At 40.4% G+C, this 13929-nt stretch overlaps 1 protein-coding gene across 3 annotated transcripts in view; it reads right to left on the bottom strand.

Annotated features, from left to right (window-relative positions):
- Nucleotides 1-13381, bottom strand: part of SLC25A26 (solute carrier family 25 member 26) — a 143127-nt gene extending 129746 nt beyond the window's left edge. For 2 of the 3 annotated variants that reach the window (XR_003796619.1, XM_029242209.1), the window contains exons 1-2: nucleotides 13175-13381; nucleotides 207-363 (exon numbers count right to left, since the gene is read on the bottom strand). Coding sequence is in view for 1 of the 3 variants with exons in the window: in XM_029242209.1 (XP_029098042.1) it covers nucleotides 207-363; nucleotides 13175-13207 (190 nt within the window). In the remaining 2 variants the exon portion in view is untranslated. Of the gene's footprint in view, nucleotides 1-206; nucleotides 364-11815; nucleotides 11853-13174 lie in introns of those variants that run through there. The other variant, XR_003796620.1, reaches the window with a different exon arrangement.
- Nucleotides 13382-13929: the final 548 nt, after the last annotated feature.

Raw genomic sequence — 13929 nt, 5'->3', positions numbered from 1 at the left:
GCTCATTTTTTTATTACAAATACACTAGAATGGAATCTACAGCACCAGCTGAGTCAAAAATAATGGATTAATGAATAGAAAATAAATTCAGGAGATCAACTACACAATCATATAAGGAATTCTATATAGGGTTGGACCACATACCATTCTGAAAATAAATCCCATTATCTTGGCTTTATATAAAGCAGTGATAATATAATTTTTACCATTAGGAAAGGATCCAATAGCAGCAGAAGGAACGCCAGCATATATTCCACGAAAACCACCAGCCTTATTAAATCCTTGGGGGCTCTGCAGCCTGGTTTTAATGGTATCCAGAGGAAATAATATCAAGTCAACACAGACACCTGCTACCCCACCAGCCTTTAAAAAAAAAAGAAAAAGAAAAAGAAAAAAAAGGTTACAATAAAATAAATTGCCATTTTGGGGATGGAGTAGTTTTTAAAGCATATCTCTTTAAGTATGGTTTTAAAGTATACCACAGACTACTTTGGTACAGTCAAAACACCTCTTACCTAAATCCACAGACTGTCCTGGGAAAATAACCATTATTGTGATATATTTTCAATTTGTAAATTTTATATTACATATTCTGTTTTTAAAAAAATGTTTAATGATTTTTAATAATTTTAAAATAAATTTCAAATTTATTTTTAATGATTTCATAGGGTTCAAAAAAGTAAACAAACAAACCTCAGAAAGGTAAAGAGCTCAAAGTCTCCTTCCCTGTCCCTAAAAACCCAAGTAACCAGTTTTGGTTTCTTATTGTGTTCTTCCCAAGTTACTTTAGGCATATACAAGCAAATATGAATATGTATTTTATTTTACCTTTTTTTTTTTTTAAGTAAAAGGTGGTATGCTGCACCTTGTTTTTTTCATTTGACAATTTATCTCAGTGATCTTTCCAAATTACACCAAATGTTATATTTTTTGCCCTTTTAACTAATTAGTGAAATCTGCATTAAGAAAAAAATTGTTTTCAGACTTACATTCTAAATGGTAATGCTCCTTGTGAATCTAGATCCATATTTTAAGAATCACACATGTAAGGATTCCTATGGTATCCTCTCTACTTTGTGTATATTTGAAAATCCCTTGATACTTTTTAAGTGAATAAATGAAGGGGAAAAAAAAGAGCTAAATTCCTAGAGGACATTAAAACCTGACCCAAACTAGTCATCTCCCAAGAGATACCATGTTGCTTTGGAGAAGCTGCACTTTAAAACCTGATTAAAAACTAAGTTTTCACCTCATGATTACAGTAGTATATGTAGAATATTTTAAAATCTGGTTACAGCTTAGTCAAAGCAAAAAGAGACTCAGAAAAATATGAACTCAGAAACTGTCAAAGAAAGGTCAACACACAAGGTCTAAAGGCATCATTTAAAGATATGAATCAATACCATTTCACAGTAAGCAGGTAGAACTACAGAGGCAACTCTCAATACGGTTCCTACATAGTAAGTTTTAAACTGAATTGCTAACTTTTCCTATCTTTTGGATTTTGAACCATGTGAAAATATTACCTATTCAAAAAGTAAAAGCAGACATTAAAAACTATATATTCCATGACACAGAAAAAGAAGAATCAGTACTATTTAAACATACAGGCAGAGTTCAAAATGATACGCTGTTTCCATCCTTTGGGTTTACAGAATGCTCAAGTGGTACAAAGGTTAGTAGCTAGCAAACACTTTCTGCTCTACTTGCCACTCACCATAAAACCACTGCAAGGGGCTTCCCTGGTGGCGCAGTGGTTGGGGGTCTGCCTGCCGACACAGGGGGCGCGGGTTCGTGCCCCGGTCCGGGAGGATCCCGCGTGCCACGGAGCAGCTGGGCCCGTGGGCCATGGCCGCTGGGCCTGCGCGTCCAGAGCCTGTGCTCCACGGCAGGAGGGGCCGCAGTGATGAGCGGCCCGCATACAGCAAAAAAAAACACTGCAAAACTTCATTGGAAAAATGAAATTACCCTGATGAGAAACGCAACAATGTCTATTTTTCAATTACTATAGGTAATTATTAAAAATTAGTGTACACTAGAAAAGTACATTACCAGAGGGACTTCCCTGGTGGCGTAGTGGTTAAGACTCTGCCTGCCACTGCAGGGGACACGGGTTCGAGCCCTGGTCCAGGAAGATCCCACGTGCCGCGTTGCAACTAAGCCCGTGTGCCACAACTACTGAGCCTGCGCTCTAGAGCCCACGAGCCACAACTACTGAAGCCCATGTGCCACAACTACTGAGCCTGAGCTCTAGAGCCCACGAGCCACAACTACTGAAGCTCACTCACCTAGAGCCTGTGCTCCGCAACAAGAGAAGCCACCGCAGTGAGAAGCCCACACACTGCAACAAGTAGCCCCCACTCGCCGCAACTAGAGAAAAGCCTGCGCGCAGCAATGAAGAACCAACGCAGCCAAAACTAAATAAAATTTTTAAAAAAAGAAAAAGAAAGAGCAAAGTACATTACCATATACGTTAATACCATATGATCAGCCTGAAAGGCATGACAGAACCCCAAAGACCATGCGGGATACTCTGCAAATGACCTAAAAAGTTGTCACCAAAAGAACACAGAGATGTGCCAGTAGAGCACCACAAGTGGGAGTAAAAGAATGACAAAGTGGGGTTTCTTCCCAGATATAAAGGTGGCCTTTTCTAAGTCAAGGGAAAAAGTTCACAAGTAACGTAGCAAAGTTAAAAAGAAAAAAAAAGCCAACTTTTTCAACACTCTTCTCACTTATTCTTTAAGGATTTTATAAAATTCAGTAGGTAATAAAATATTTTACCTGACTCTTCATTTTCTCAAAACACAACAACTAAAATCTTGGTGAGAATGACTGATATGACTGGTTTCTTTAAAAATAGCTGCACTTCATTCTAATTTTCTCTTTAATCTTAGGAGAGGGTTCAGAGAGATGCTTGCTATCTACTGCTAAATTGTAATCAATAAGCGAATTACTCTTTTAATCTATTTGGCTACTTTGCATGCATTGATTCTCCAGCCCTCCTTTCATCAGAATTCTAATCATCTGAGAATAAAATGACCAGATTGAACCTATTTATCTAGTAAATCATGAATCAAGAGTTACTAATTGCTTCTGTGGATTTCAAACTTCTATAACTCAAATGTCACTTAAATTCATGAGACTGAAAAAAATGCTGCTAAAAGAACATTAAGAATTACCTATGTATTTAGACACATAGCAACATATCTAAGATTTAAACAAAAACTTTAAGGAATGCTTATAATTTTTCATCAAGCCAGCATCAACTGAATTATAAGGGACTCTACTAATTTCTTTTTTTCTTTAGCCTGAGAAATTTGTTTTACCTATGATCACTTATCAAAAATGTTATCAGGCGGGACTTCCCTGGCAGTCCAGCGATTAAGACTCCATGCTTCCACTGCAGGGGACATGGGTTCGATCCCTGGTCAAGGAGCTAAGATCTTGCATGCCATGCAGTGCGGCCAAAAAATCTTTAAAAATTAAAAAAAAATTTTTAAAAAAGGTTATCAGGCAAAGGGTTAGTTTCAAGATTTATGGTAGCTTACACTGAAAATCCTAAGTGCTAGACAAAATCCAAAGAAAGAGAACATAAACCAGATAACCACCAAGCCTTACCACAGCATAACAATTTATTGAGACCTTGATATCATATAGATAAAATACACAGCACCACCTTAATTTAAAAATGGAAAAAGTGCTGGCAGGCTGTAGAGAGGAAGTGTATAATTAGTGAAATTAGACCCTTTGAAATTCCTCTGGGAGTTGAAAAAAAGTCAAGATTACATGAAGCTGGCAAAACAGAAAGAAACAAAGCAAAAACAAAAAAACTCACTCCTGCTCAACTACAGGACAAAATCAAACCATCCGTCTAATTTAACTAAGCAAAATCATCACAGGCCCCCGGCCTAGACCACAACTAAAAAGAACCAGGCAAAACATTAACATGGCTTCTCGGGGAAACATCCCTCCCTGACATTCTCAGTTTCCCCCGCAACAAAGTGGCCACCAGTGACTTTAACCACCTCATTGGAGAGCTGTGGCTTCTGCTTCCTGTGATACTTGCCTTCTTCCCCCTCCACCATCCATTCTCCCCGCAGCGCTCCTTCACCCTCTACACTAACGTTGTCTGTGTAAAATACAAATTTCAATTTCATCTTGACACTCTTCAAAGTTTCCAAAAGCCCTTAGGATGAAGAACAAAATCACAGTACAGCCTACAAGGCTCTAGAAGTTCTGTCCCCCATCTACCTCTCCACCCTTAACTCCATCGTTAGCCCTTTGCTGGGTACCTTCTTACCACCTTGATCTCTCTTTTCCTCCAAGTCATCTGATTTTCCTCATTTCTAGGACTGTGTCCCTAATCCCCCAGTCTAGGTTTACACCCTCATGTCTCCACACACTGATCAGAATTCTAATTCTGTAGTTGAGCATCTGACCATTTCTTCAAAGACTGTATGTTCCACGAAACTATAAGATCCGTACCTGTTTTGTTCACCAGTATGTTCCCAGCACCCAGTACATAGTAGGCACTCAATAACTATTTGAAAAACACATGAATTAATGACTATAACAAAAGGTTACTAACCATATCTTAGAAGGTACTACAAAGCAACCTAAAAAAGGTACATCACATTTTTTAAAAATTGCAAAACACAGGACCAAACAATTCCCAAAAGAAAAAATATAAACAGCCAACAAAATTATGAAAATATGCTTCCCCATCGTCAGTGATCAAATAAAAACAAAATTTTAAATTTCCCAATTACATTATAAAAGATTAAAGATATGGAAATAGTTATGGGTATTAACATAAACAAATTATTATAATCTATTGAAGGACAATTTGGCAAAATGAAAATTTTAAACTATAATATACTTGATCCAGTTATTTTATTTTTAAACATTTCTTCCACAAAAATAAGTTCATAAATATACAAGAATGTTTACTACAGAATTCTTTCTAACAGTAAAAAACTAGAAATAACCTAATAAGTTGTATTATATCAGAATAACGGATTGCTACACAGCCTTTAAAAGAATGAGATCAACCTGAACTTGCTGATACAGAAACATGTTATATTCTTAAATTAATCAAATAAGCTACAGAACAATATATGCTGTATAATCCCACCTTTCAAAGAAATGTGTTATTTTTTTGTCTATGCATAATCAGAAGTCTGGAACCACACACACCAAACTGTTAGAAGTTATAATCTCTGTGGAAAAACATTCGGGATGAGGAGTATTTTTATTATTATCTTGTTGATTTTTGTATTGTTCAAGTTTTGCAATGAGTACTAAAAACATACAAAAGTAAAGCTACTCAAATTAATATTCCCTCACCAAAACAAAAAAAACAACAACAACCCAAATTCACTGGTCACATTTGGGATACAGTAGGCACTCAGTAAGGGGTAACTCAGAACCTCGACCCCTGGACCCTAAACTACCTGTTCAGCTTCATAGGCACACTCTTGATCTTGAGCCTCCTCCACTCTGACTAGTCTGTTTCCCAAAAACATCCTGAAACTTATCAATTCTGTGCTCCTGCTTAGGTTTTTCTCTCAGCCTGGAAGGCCCTTCCAATGCCTCTTGTCTCCTGTATACTACAGCCAGCAGACCACCTGCTCCCCCCCCGGCCATTACATACACACAAATACATACACGTACACACACACCTGCCAAACTCCATTTCATTGTTAAGACTGTGACCAAACGCCATATCCCTCCTGAAGCCTTTCCCAGTCTCCCAGTCAGAATTAAAGGCTACTTCCTTAACTCCCCCATATAACTTTGTTTACATTTCACTTTCAGTATTAACCACCATGGCTGACACTAAGATCCTTCAGAGTAGAAGCCAGGTCAGTGACCTTGGCCCTCCTAAATATATAACCCAGTGCCTGGGATGGAGCAGGGCTTCCACACTTGTTTGTTGGTCTGAATCACACGGAAATGTAAGATGATGAGAAAACACTTTACAGAAAGATTCAACATTCACAAGAAAAACTGCAGTAAATCACTCTCTGGTTGTCCCTGCTGCAGTCTGCCATAGCACTGTGACAAATGAAACCTGGCATTACCTGCTGCTATACTTCTTGGCATTCCACAGCTCCAGTGACAGCTTTGTGGTATATTCAGGGTGTCTTTTCCAGAAATCCTGTGCCTTTCATCACCTCCTGACGGAAAAGACTGCGCAGGATCAGTGTTGTTTGGTAAGGCTATTCTCAGGAACACAATAATGGTTCTAGAATTTGACTTGAGTTTTCTTCCATTTCTCCAGAAATTCTTTCAGATTAAATACTGCCTTAGACTACAGCTTTGGCAACAGACACGCAGACCTGGCTTCAATCTCAACTGGGTCTCCCTAGGAAAGCTATTAAACCTAGGTAAGCCCACATTTCTTCATGCATGAAAGGGGAAAAATAATAGTACCTATACTTCACAGAGTTTTTGAGAACTGAGTGAGATTAAATGAGAATTAACTACAACTACATGACCCTGTTACATGCTTAGCAAAATGCCTGCCTCAATTACCAATAAGTATGAGTTATCATTTTTAGTGTTATGTTACTGTAAATATCCTTCCAAGTTTGCTGATGCCGTATTTCTGACAGGCTAATATTAAAAACCATGTGAAAGACAAAGGAGGACTTGACCAAAGACTGAAGATTACATTCCTATATTAAACTGAACTATAAATGTATATACAAAATCGATAAATTCAAGTCTTTCCTTACCAATAATGAATGAAAAGCTTTCCTCAATTTCTGCTCCCTGGACAAGAACCACCCATGGATTCACACAACAGAAAACCAAATCACACGACATGTGCAGGAACGATTCAGCATCAAACTCAAAAAACTGAGAAACACTACTGTTCAAATTTCTTTATGATGCTTGGATGTGAATTTATGGGTTATTTTTTTTTAACCAGAATACAAAAAAAAAAGAGAAGACAAAATTGTAAACATATGATTTCTGCTCTGAAAAAACTGCATAAGCACACATTAAAGTGTTCAGTAAATGGTTACTTTTTATCACCATGCATAATTACATGGTTAATTTTTGTTTTATTTTCTGTTAAATGTCTGCTCCCACTTGACTGCACACCCCTGAGGGTAGGGACCATATCTTCCAGGCTCTTGCTCTTCCCAAGTACCAGAGCAAAGGCTCACACGTATGTCTGGTTAAACAGGTAACAATACCTGATGCATGGAGGTGGAAAAACTGTGGGTACAACATTTATCTTCCCTCTATTTGGCATTTTGTTACTCAAATTCTGTGTGTACCATTAAAATTTCAATATTTAAAACTTATATCTGGGGCTTCCCTGGGCGCAGTGGTTGAGAGTCCGCCTGCCGATGCAGGGGACCCGGTTTCGTGCCCTGGTCGGGGATGATCCCACATGCCGCGGAGCGGCTGGGCCCGTGAGCCATGGCCGCTGAGCCTGCGCGTCCGGAGCCTGTGCTCCGCAACGGGAGAGGCCACAGCAGTGAGAGGCCTGCGCACCGAAAAAAAAAAAAAAATTATATCTGAACACACAGCATTTGGTTTGGAAGTGGTACAAAAGCATATAAGTCATTTACAGCTAAATTTCAGATTCTAAAACTTTCCCAGGACCCCCTCTTATACTGAAAGAAAAATGAGAAAGGAAAGGTAGCTCCATCTCCTAGTACTTGAAATACAGAAGAAATGCCTCCATCACGGCAGTGGTTCTCGATTGTGGCCCCAGACAATTGGTGGTCTCCAAGGGTGCCTTGCATGCTCCACTGATGGATCAAAATTGAGAATATACCTCTGTCTAGGTGACTGCCTACTCAACACAAAAATGAGCAAAAAAAGGAAGACCTGCCCACTGTGACCTAAATGACAGAAAGAAACAAGTCACACAAAGCAAGCTCGAGAATGTGCAGCATAATCCCCAATCCCTTAGAGATACGGAGTTAATGCTTCATCATCAGATACTAACTTCCTTGACTCCAGAAAGCAAACTAGGAAGCTGCCTTCCAGAAAAGAAACGTATGAGGCAATAAACACTGAAAACGTCCCTTCAACTTCATTCTTATCTCTTCTTCTGTTTTCTTACCCCACCTAAGAAGCCTTGGCAACATAATCCATGCCACTGCCCTCAAGTCCCTTTCTGCCAGTGTTTCTCAGCAGAACGGCAGGTCCCGTGAGAAGACACAAATATTATGAAGAAGCTTTTTCAGAACCACCTCCCTAAAGTAAGAAAAGAAAACAACAAAATAACAATTAAAAAAAAAAAACAGTACAAGCAGTTCTTGCTTTGCACAGCACCGACACGCATGCATCTCAGTTGCCATAAGGAACACAAGTCCTCTAACAGGACAGTTGAATTACAGTGACCACAGTGACATTTCACAAAAATGAATAATCGAAAGAGGGAACTGGCCAACAAACATGAAAGCAGGGCAAGTAAGTGACAAGTGGTTAACACTGAAAGTGACATTCAAATCAAATGTAAAAGGAGTTATAAAAGAATTAGCTGTGGGAATATCGACACTGCCGTCATTGGAGAGATTCCAGACATGCAGCCAGAGGAAAATGAGTGAAGGCGAACTTACCACATACGGGGAAAGAGGCTGGGACGAAAAGCACAAAGATGTCCCAGAGCAAGCTGTGCCAGCAAAAAACGCCACGTTAAAGGAACACTTGTTCTGTATTGCAAGTTATATGACTTAAAATTACTTCTGATACTTTTTTTTTACAAAGAAATACAATCTTAATGTTTTAAATTCCACTGTACTAAATGTAAGTTTTACTTCTTTTTTTCCGTTTCCCTCTACTTCCACAACCTACAGTAAGAGAGTCATTAACATTGACAAGAATTTTTAAAGGTCGTTAAATAATCATTTTCATCAATTATTAAGATCACTTTGCATGACGTCCACTCGCACATTCATCTTTCCAGCCCCAAATTACACGCAAAGGACTGCCTGCACTTCACACTGCAGAGCACCAACACTCGCCGAAGTTCCTTCACCTGTAACCCAGTTAAAAGTAACTGAGACAATACCCTGAGAAAACCATAATTCAAAAAGAGTCATGTACCAAAATGTTCACTGCAGCTCTATTTACAATAGCCCAGAGATGGAAACAACCTGAATGTCCATCATCGGATGAATGGATAAAGAAGATGTGGCACATATATACAATGGAATATTACTCAGCCACAGAAAGAAACGAAATTGAGCTATTTGTAATGAGGTGGATAGACCTAGAGTCTGTCATACAGAGTGAAGTAAGTCAGAAAGAGAAAGACAAATACCGTATTGTAACACATATATATGGAATTGAAAAAAAAAATGTCATGAAAAACCTAGGGGTAAGACAGGAATAAAGACACAGACCTACCAGAGAATGGACTTGAGGATATGGGGAGCGGGAAGGGTAAGCTGTGACAAAGCGAGAGAGAGGCATGGACATATATACACTACCAAACGTAAGGTAGATAGCTAGTGGGAAGCAGCCTCATAGCACAGGGATATCAGCTCGGTGCTTTGTGACCGCCTGGAGGGGTGGGATAGGGAGGGTGGGAGGGAGGGAGACACAAGAGGGAAGAGATATGGGAACATATGTATATGTATAACTGATTCACTTTGTTATGAAGCAGAAACTAACACACCACTGTAAAGCAATTATACTCCAATAAAGATGTAAAATAAATTAAAATTTTTTTTAAATTTTAAAAAATAAAGTAACTGAGACAGGGATGCTTTCGGTTTCACTCAAGTAACAACCCAGATGAACTACAAGGTCGATGAAACTGCTAAGTACTGAAAGGGAGAGAAGAGTCAGGCTGGAGGGAAAGAGTGGTTTGGAGGGATGTTTGTTTGTTTTGCATTGAAAAAAGTAGAAGAGGGCTTCCCTGGTGGCGCAGTTGGTTGAGAGTCCGCCTGCTGATGCAGGGGACACAGGTTCGTGCCCCGGTCTGGGAGGATCCCACATGCCGCGGAGCGGCTGGACCCGTGAGCCATGACCGCTGAGTCTGCGCGTCCGGAGCTTGTGCTCCGCAACGGGAGAGGCCACAACAGTGAGAGGCCCGCGTACCGCAAAAAGAAAAAAAAAAAGGTAGAAAAAAGTAAGGCTACTATCAAAATTATTTCATTCCATCTTGGAGGATTTCAATACAGCTTTTTTTGTTTTTTTAAGGAATGGAATAAAGCCAGCCCTCCATATCCTGGGGTTCCGCATCGTCAGATTCAACCAAATGCAGATTCAAAATATTTGCAAAAAGAATTCCAGAAAGTTCCAAAAAGCAAAACTTGAATTTGCTGCATGCAGGCAACTATTTTCATAACATTTATATTGTATTTACAACTATTTACACAGTATTTACCTTGTATTAGGTATAATAAGTAATCTAGAAATGATTTAAAGTATACAGGAGGATGTGCATAGGTTACATGCAAATAGTACATCATTTTATATAAGGGACTTGAGCATCTGTGGATTTTGGTATCCACAGCGGACCTGGAACCAACTCCCCTTGGCTACCAAGTTTTCATTAGGCATGAACCAGATGTATACAGGTACAGTGTTGTATTTTTTCTTTTTTTTTTAATCTCATAAGCATTTTCCATGTTACTATTATAGCACATACTCTTCACAAGCACTGTTACCAATGGCCCCTAAATAGTCCATGAAATGCATCTATCATCATTTACCTAACCACTCCTCTTTTATTTCATGTTTTCCTATTATCTTCACTGAGCTAAATGTTATGAACATCTTTAGGTCACTAATACTTATTTCAAACTGCTCTCCTAAAAGCATGCACCCGTGACTGTACTCTTGGAGGTTTTTTTCTGAATAGTCTGCTCTGTGCTCCAAAAGAAAACTTAACATGCCAGAAGCTCTCTCCCTATTCAGCTCTACAGCCCTTCAATCCTGCTCCAGAAACTTCAGGAAGGAAACAGGTAAATATGTGCTCTACGTCAGGCTCCGTACTACATCTCACTTAATCCTTAGAAGCCGAGGCTCAAGACTTCTGCAAACGTGAAGCTGCATTCATTCACCCAACAAGTACTGAGTGCCTTCGAAGTGTCAGGCATTGGTCACACGGTAGTAAACAAAACAGAACTCCCTGAGGAGTGCTTAGCCTCCTCAAAGACGCTCCCAACCATTAAAAAAAAAAAAAAAAGGGGGCCCTTCCATTTCCGGACTACTTCAATAATAAAACCCTCTAATGGCTTTCGTTATGCTTTATATAAAATCCAAATTCCTTTCCACTGCCCACCAAGACTCACCTCCGCAGGCTTTGTCTAGCTCTCCAACAGCAGCCTCTGTCACACTACCCTCACCCACTAGGCCTCAGCCACCACATTCACATCCTGAACCCTTTCCACCTGAGGATTTTCTCACGCGCTGCTCCCTCTGAACTTTCCCCTCTGCTCATCAAAATGACTAGCCCCTTACCTGTTAGGTCTTAGCTTAAACGTTAGCTCCTCAGGGCCTTCCTAGGGCACTCCATCTAAAGTAGGTTTTCCAATATTATTCTCTCTCTCTCCCACCTCAGTTCATTCCTTTCACAGTACTTATCATATAGCCTTGGTTTGTTTGCCATCAAATCTCCAAGGGCAATCACAGTACCAGTAGACAGAACACATGGCAGATAAACTGCATGCTAAATGAATTCACCAGGAATGAGATCTAACTTCCTTGAAACTTCTACCAATCGATCCCAATTTTACCCTCTGTAACTACGAAAAAGGAAGTATGCATGTGTACCCTTCTTTAATAAAATAAATTTTAATACAATTTTTTTTTTGTTAACTCTGACACTCACCTGTTTTTAGCAACTGCTACTGTTGCTGACTTCAGCGATAGTCTCAAGGAGCAGTAAATGGAATCCCATGTTACACTGCTTGGAATCTGAGCTCCAACACTTACACACACGAAATGTATCTCACTTGTGTGACTTTGGACAAATTATCTAACGTACTATTCCTCAGTTCCCTCATTTGGAAAACTAGGATAAGACTTCAATTGTTTGTCAGGCTTAAATGAGATGATGTATGTAAAGAGCCTACCCTAGTTCCCGTCAGAGCAATGTGGATTGTCATAAGTACTACTGCCATCTCACCAGCTGGACAGGAAAACGTCTTCAACGGGGTAACATATTTCTTTGCATCTCTAAAACCTAGCTTCTACAAATATCAATCTACAATATCAATTCTACAATATCAATCTAGATTTAAAACCATCATTCCACCAGTCTGGGTAAGATCCCCCTTCCACATCTTTCCATACACTCTGAAACTAACCCTCATCGTCATTTACGATAACACTCATTTTACCCCTTCTGCCTCCACCACCTGACCCGTGCGGCCAGGTCTATCTTGTTCACCATGTTATCTCCAACACCTGCAAAAACATTTGATAATTAAACGAAGAAAGTCCTCTAGGGCTCCATCTCTCAGGAAAAGCTTTTGAAAAGGTTCTTGTCTATTTTCTGCCTCTGCCCGCTCTCCTACAGTGAAAACATAGGCAGCCAATCTGTCTTGTTCACTACTGTATCTAGTATCCCCTACTGAGCCTGTCCTAAGAAAGGTTTCAAAGTATTTATTAAAGGATTTGGGGGATGGGGGTTGATGTTAAGACACGTTGATTCTCGTTGTTTTCTAAGGAATTAAACACCACTAACGCGCTGGCTCAACGCGCGGCTATTTGTGCTCATCAGTATATACCATACCCAAAGCCTAGAAAAATGCTCGGAAGCAAACTAAGCAGATTATATATAAGATGAATGAATGGATACGTCATTTTCCGAGACTGAAAAAAGATACAGCAAAACGAAACCACAGTCTTGACCAGGTCTGTGAGCGACTCAAGAGTTTTGTTACATATATTTCATTCATTGCCAAGCTCTCCAGAGTATGGTTACAGTATACAATTGAAACTTTTGTTTTCCCGTTAGGTAAACCGCGGTGCGGACCCCTATCCCACCCCCGTCTCTTTCTGTCACACAGGTAGGAAACTCAGAACCTTGACACGAGGCCCAGCGCGGCCCAGGAGCCCCGTGCTTCCTCCCAGACCGGGTGACCGGTGACCCGGGGATGATTCAGCGCGCAAAACCGGAAGGAGGTGCTAGGACAGGGAAGCCTCCGGCACCCCTAGCGCCCCCACTCTACCGCCCGGTACTCACCACCAGCGAGGCTGTGAACCCAGGCCGGTCCATGGCCACATAGACTCAGTCAAGGTTATAATTCAAAGCTGAGCCGACTCAGGTCGTGGGCCGCTGCGCTGGGCGCCGCCATCTTGGAGGCGGGGCATGTAACGCCGGCAATACCGTGGCCACGTGAGGTTGAACCACAACAAGTACACAATTACACGTGCAACCGGGGAAGCTGGGCCAGAAGGAGGGCCAGGAAGGAGGGGCGGAGCCTGGAAAGTGTGGTCGAATCAAGTCTCGCGACTCTTCTCTGCCTCCGTTTCCTACAGCTTCTGAGTGGGCCAGGTAGAGGAACTCTCGCGAGCAAACGAGCCTCGACTGGGAACCAGGCGTAGCGAACCCGATGATGAGGAAAGGGTGAAGTCCAACCGTAAACCCAAAAGAGGCGTGGCTATAGTGGAAGGCGGGGCCGTGGAGAGGCAGGACTAGCTTCAGCGGGCGAGACCTGTGGATTCCAATGAGTTTTTGCATTTATCTGTTGGTTTCACCCGTAGAAATTTTGTCTCATTTTCCATAAAACAGACTCATTATCAGAAAATTATTAAATATAGAAAAACATTTCAAAAATTTCCTTACTCGAGCTAAAAATTAATGTCCTCTACTTCTTACCAGCAGTTTTTGCACTTAATATAATTCATTTGTTCGGTTATTTACTTGCTCATCTTGTCAGCTGTAGTATCAGTTGCACACTTCAAAGACCACTTTAAGTACTTAAAGTTCCTTGCCGT

Source organism: Monodon monoceros, unplaced genomic scaffold (genome assembly GCF_005190385.1).
Source record: "Monodon monoceros isolate NGI ecotype Baffin Bay Population unplaced genomic scaffold, NGI_Narwhal_1 Super_Scaffold_3, whole genome shotgun sequence".
Taxonomy (NCBI): Eukaryota; Metazoa; Chordata; class Mammalia; order Artiodactyla; family Monodontidae; genus Monodon; species Monodon monoceros.
Note: the sequence above shows the minus strand (reverse complement) of the source record. Positions and strands in the feature narration are given on the sequence as shown.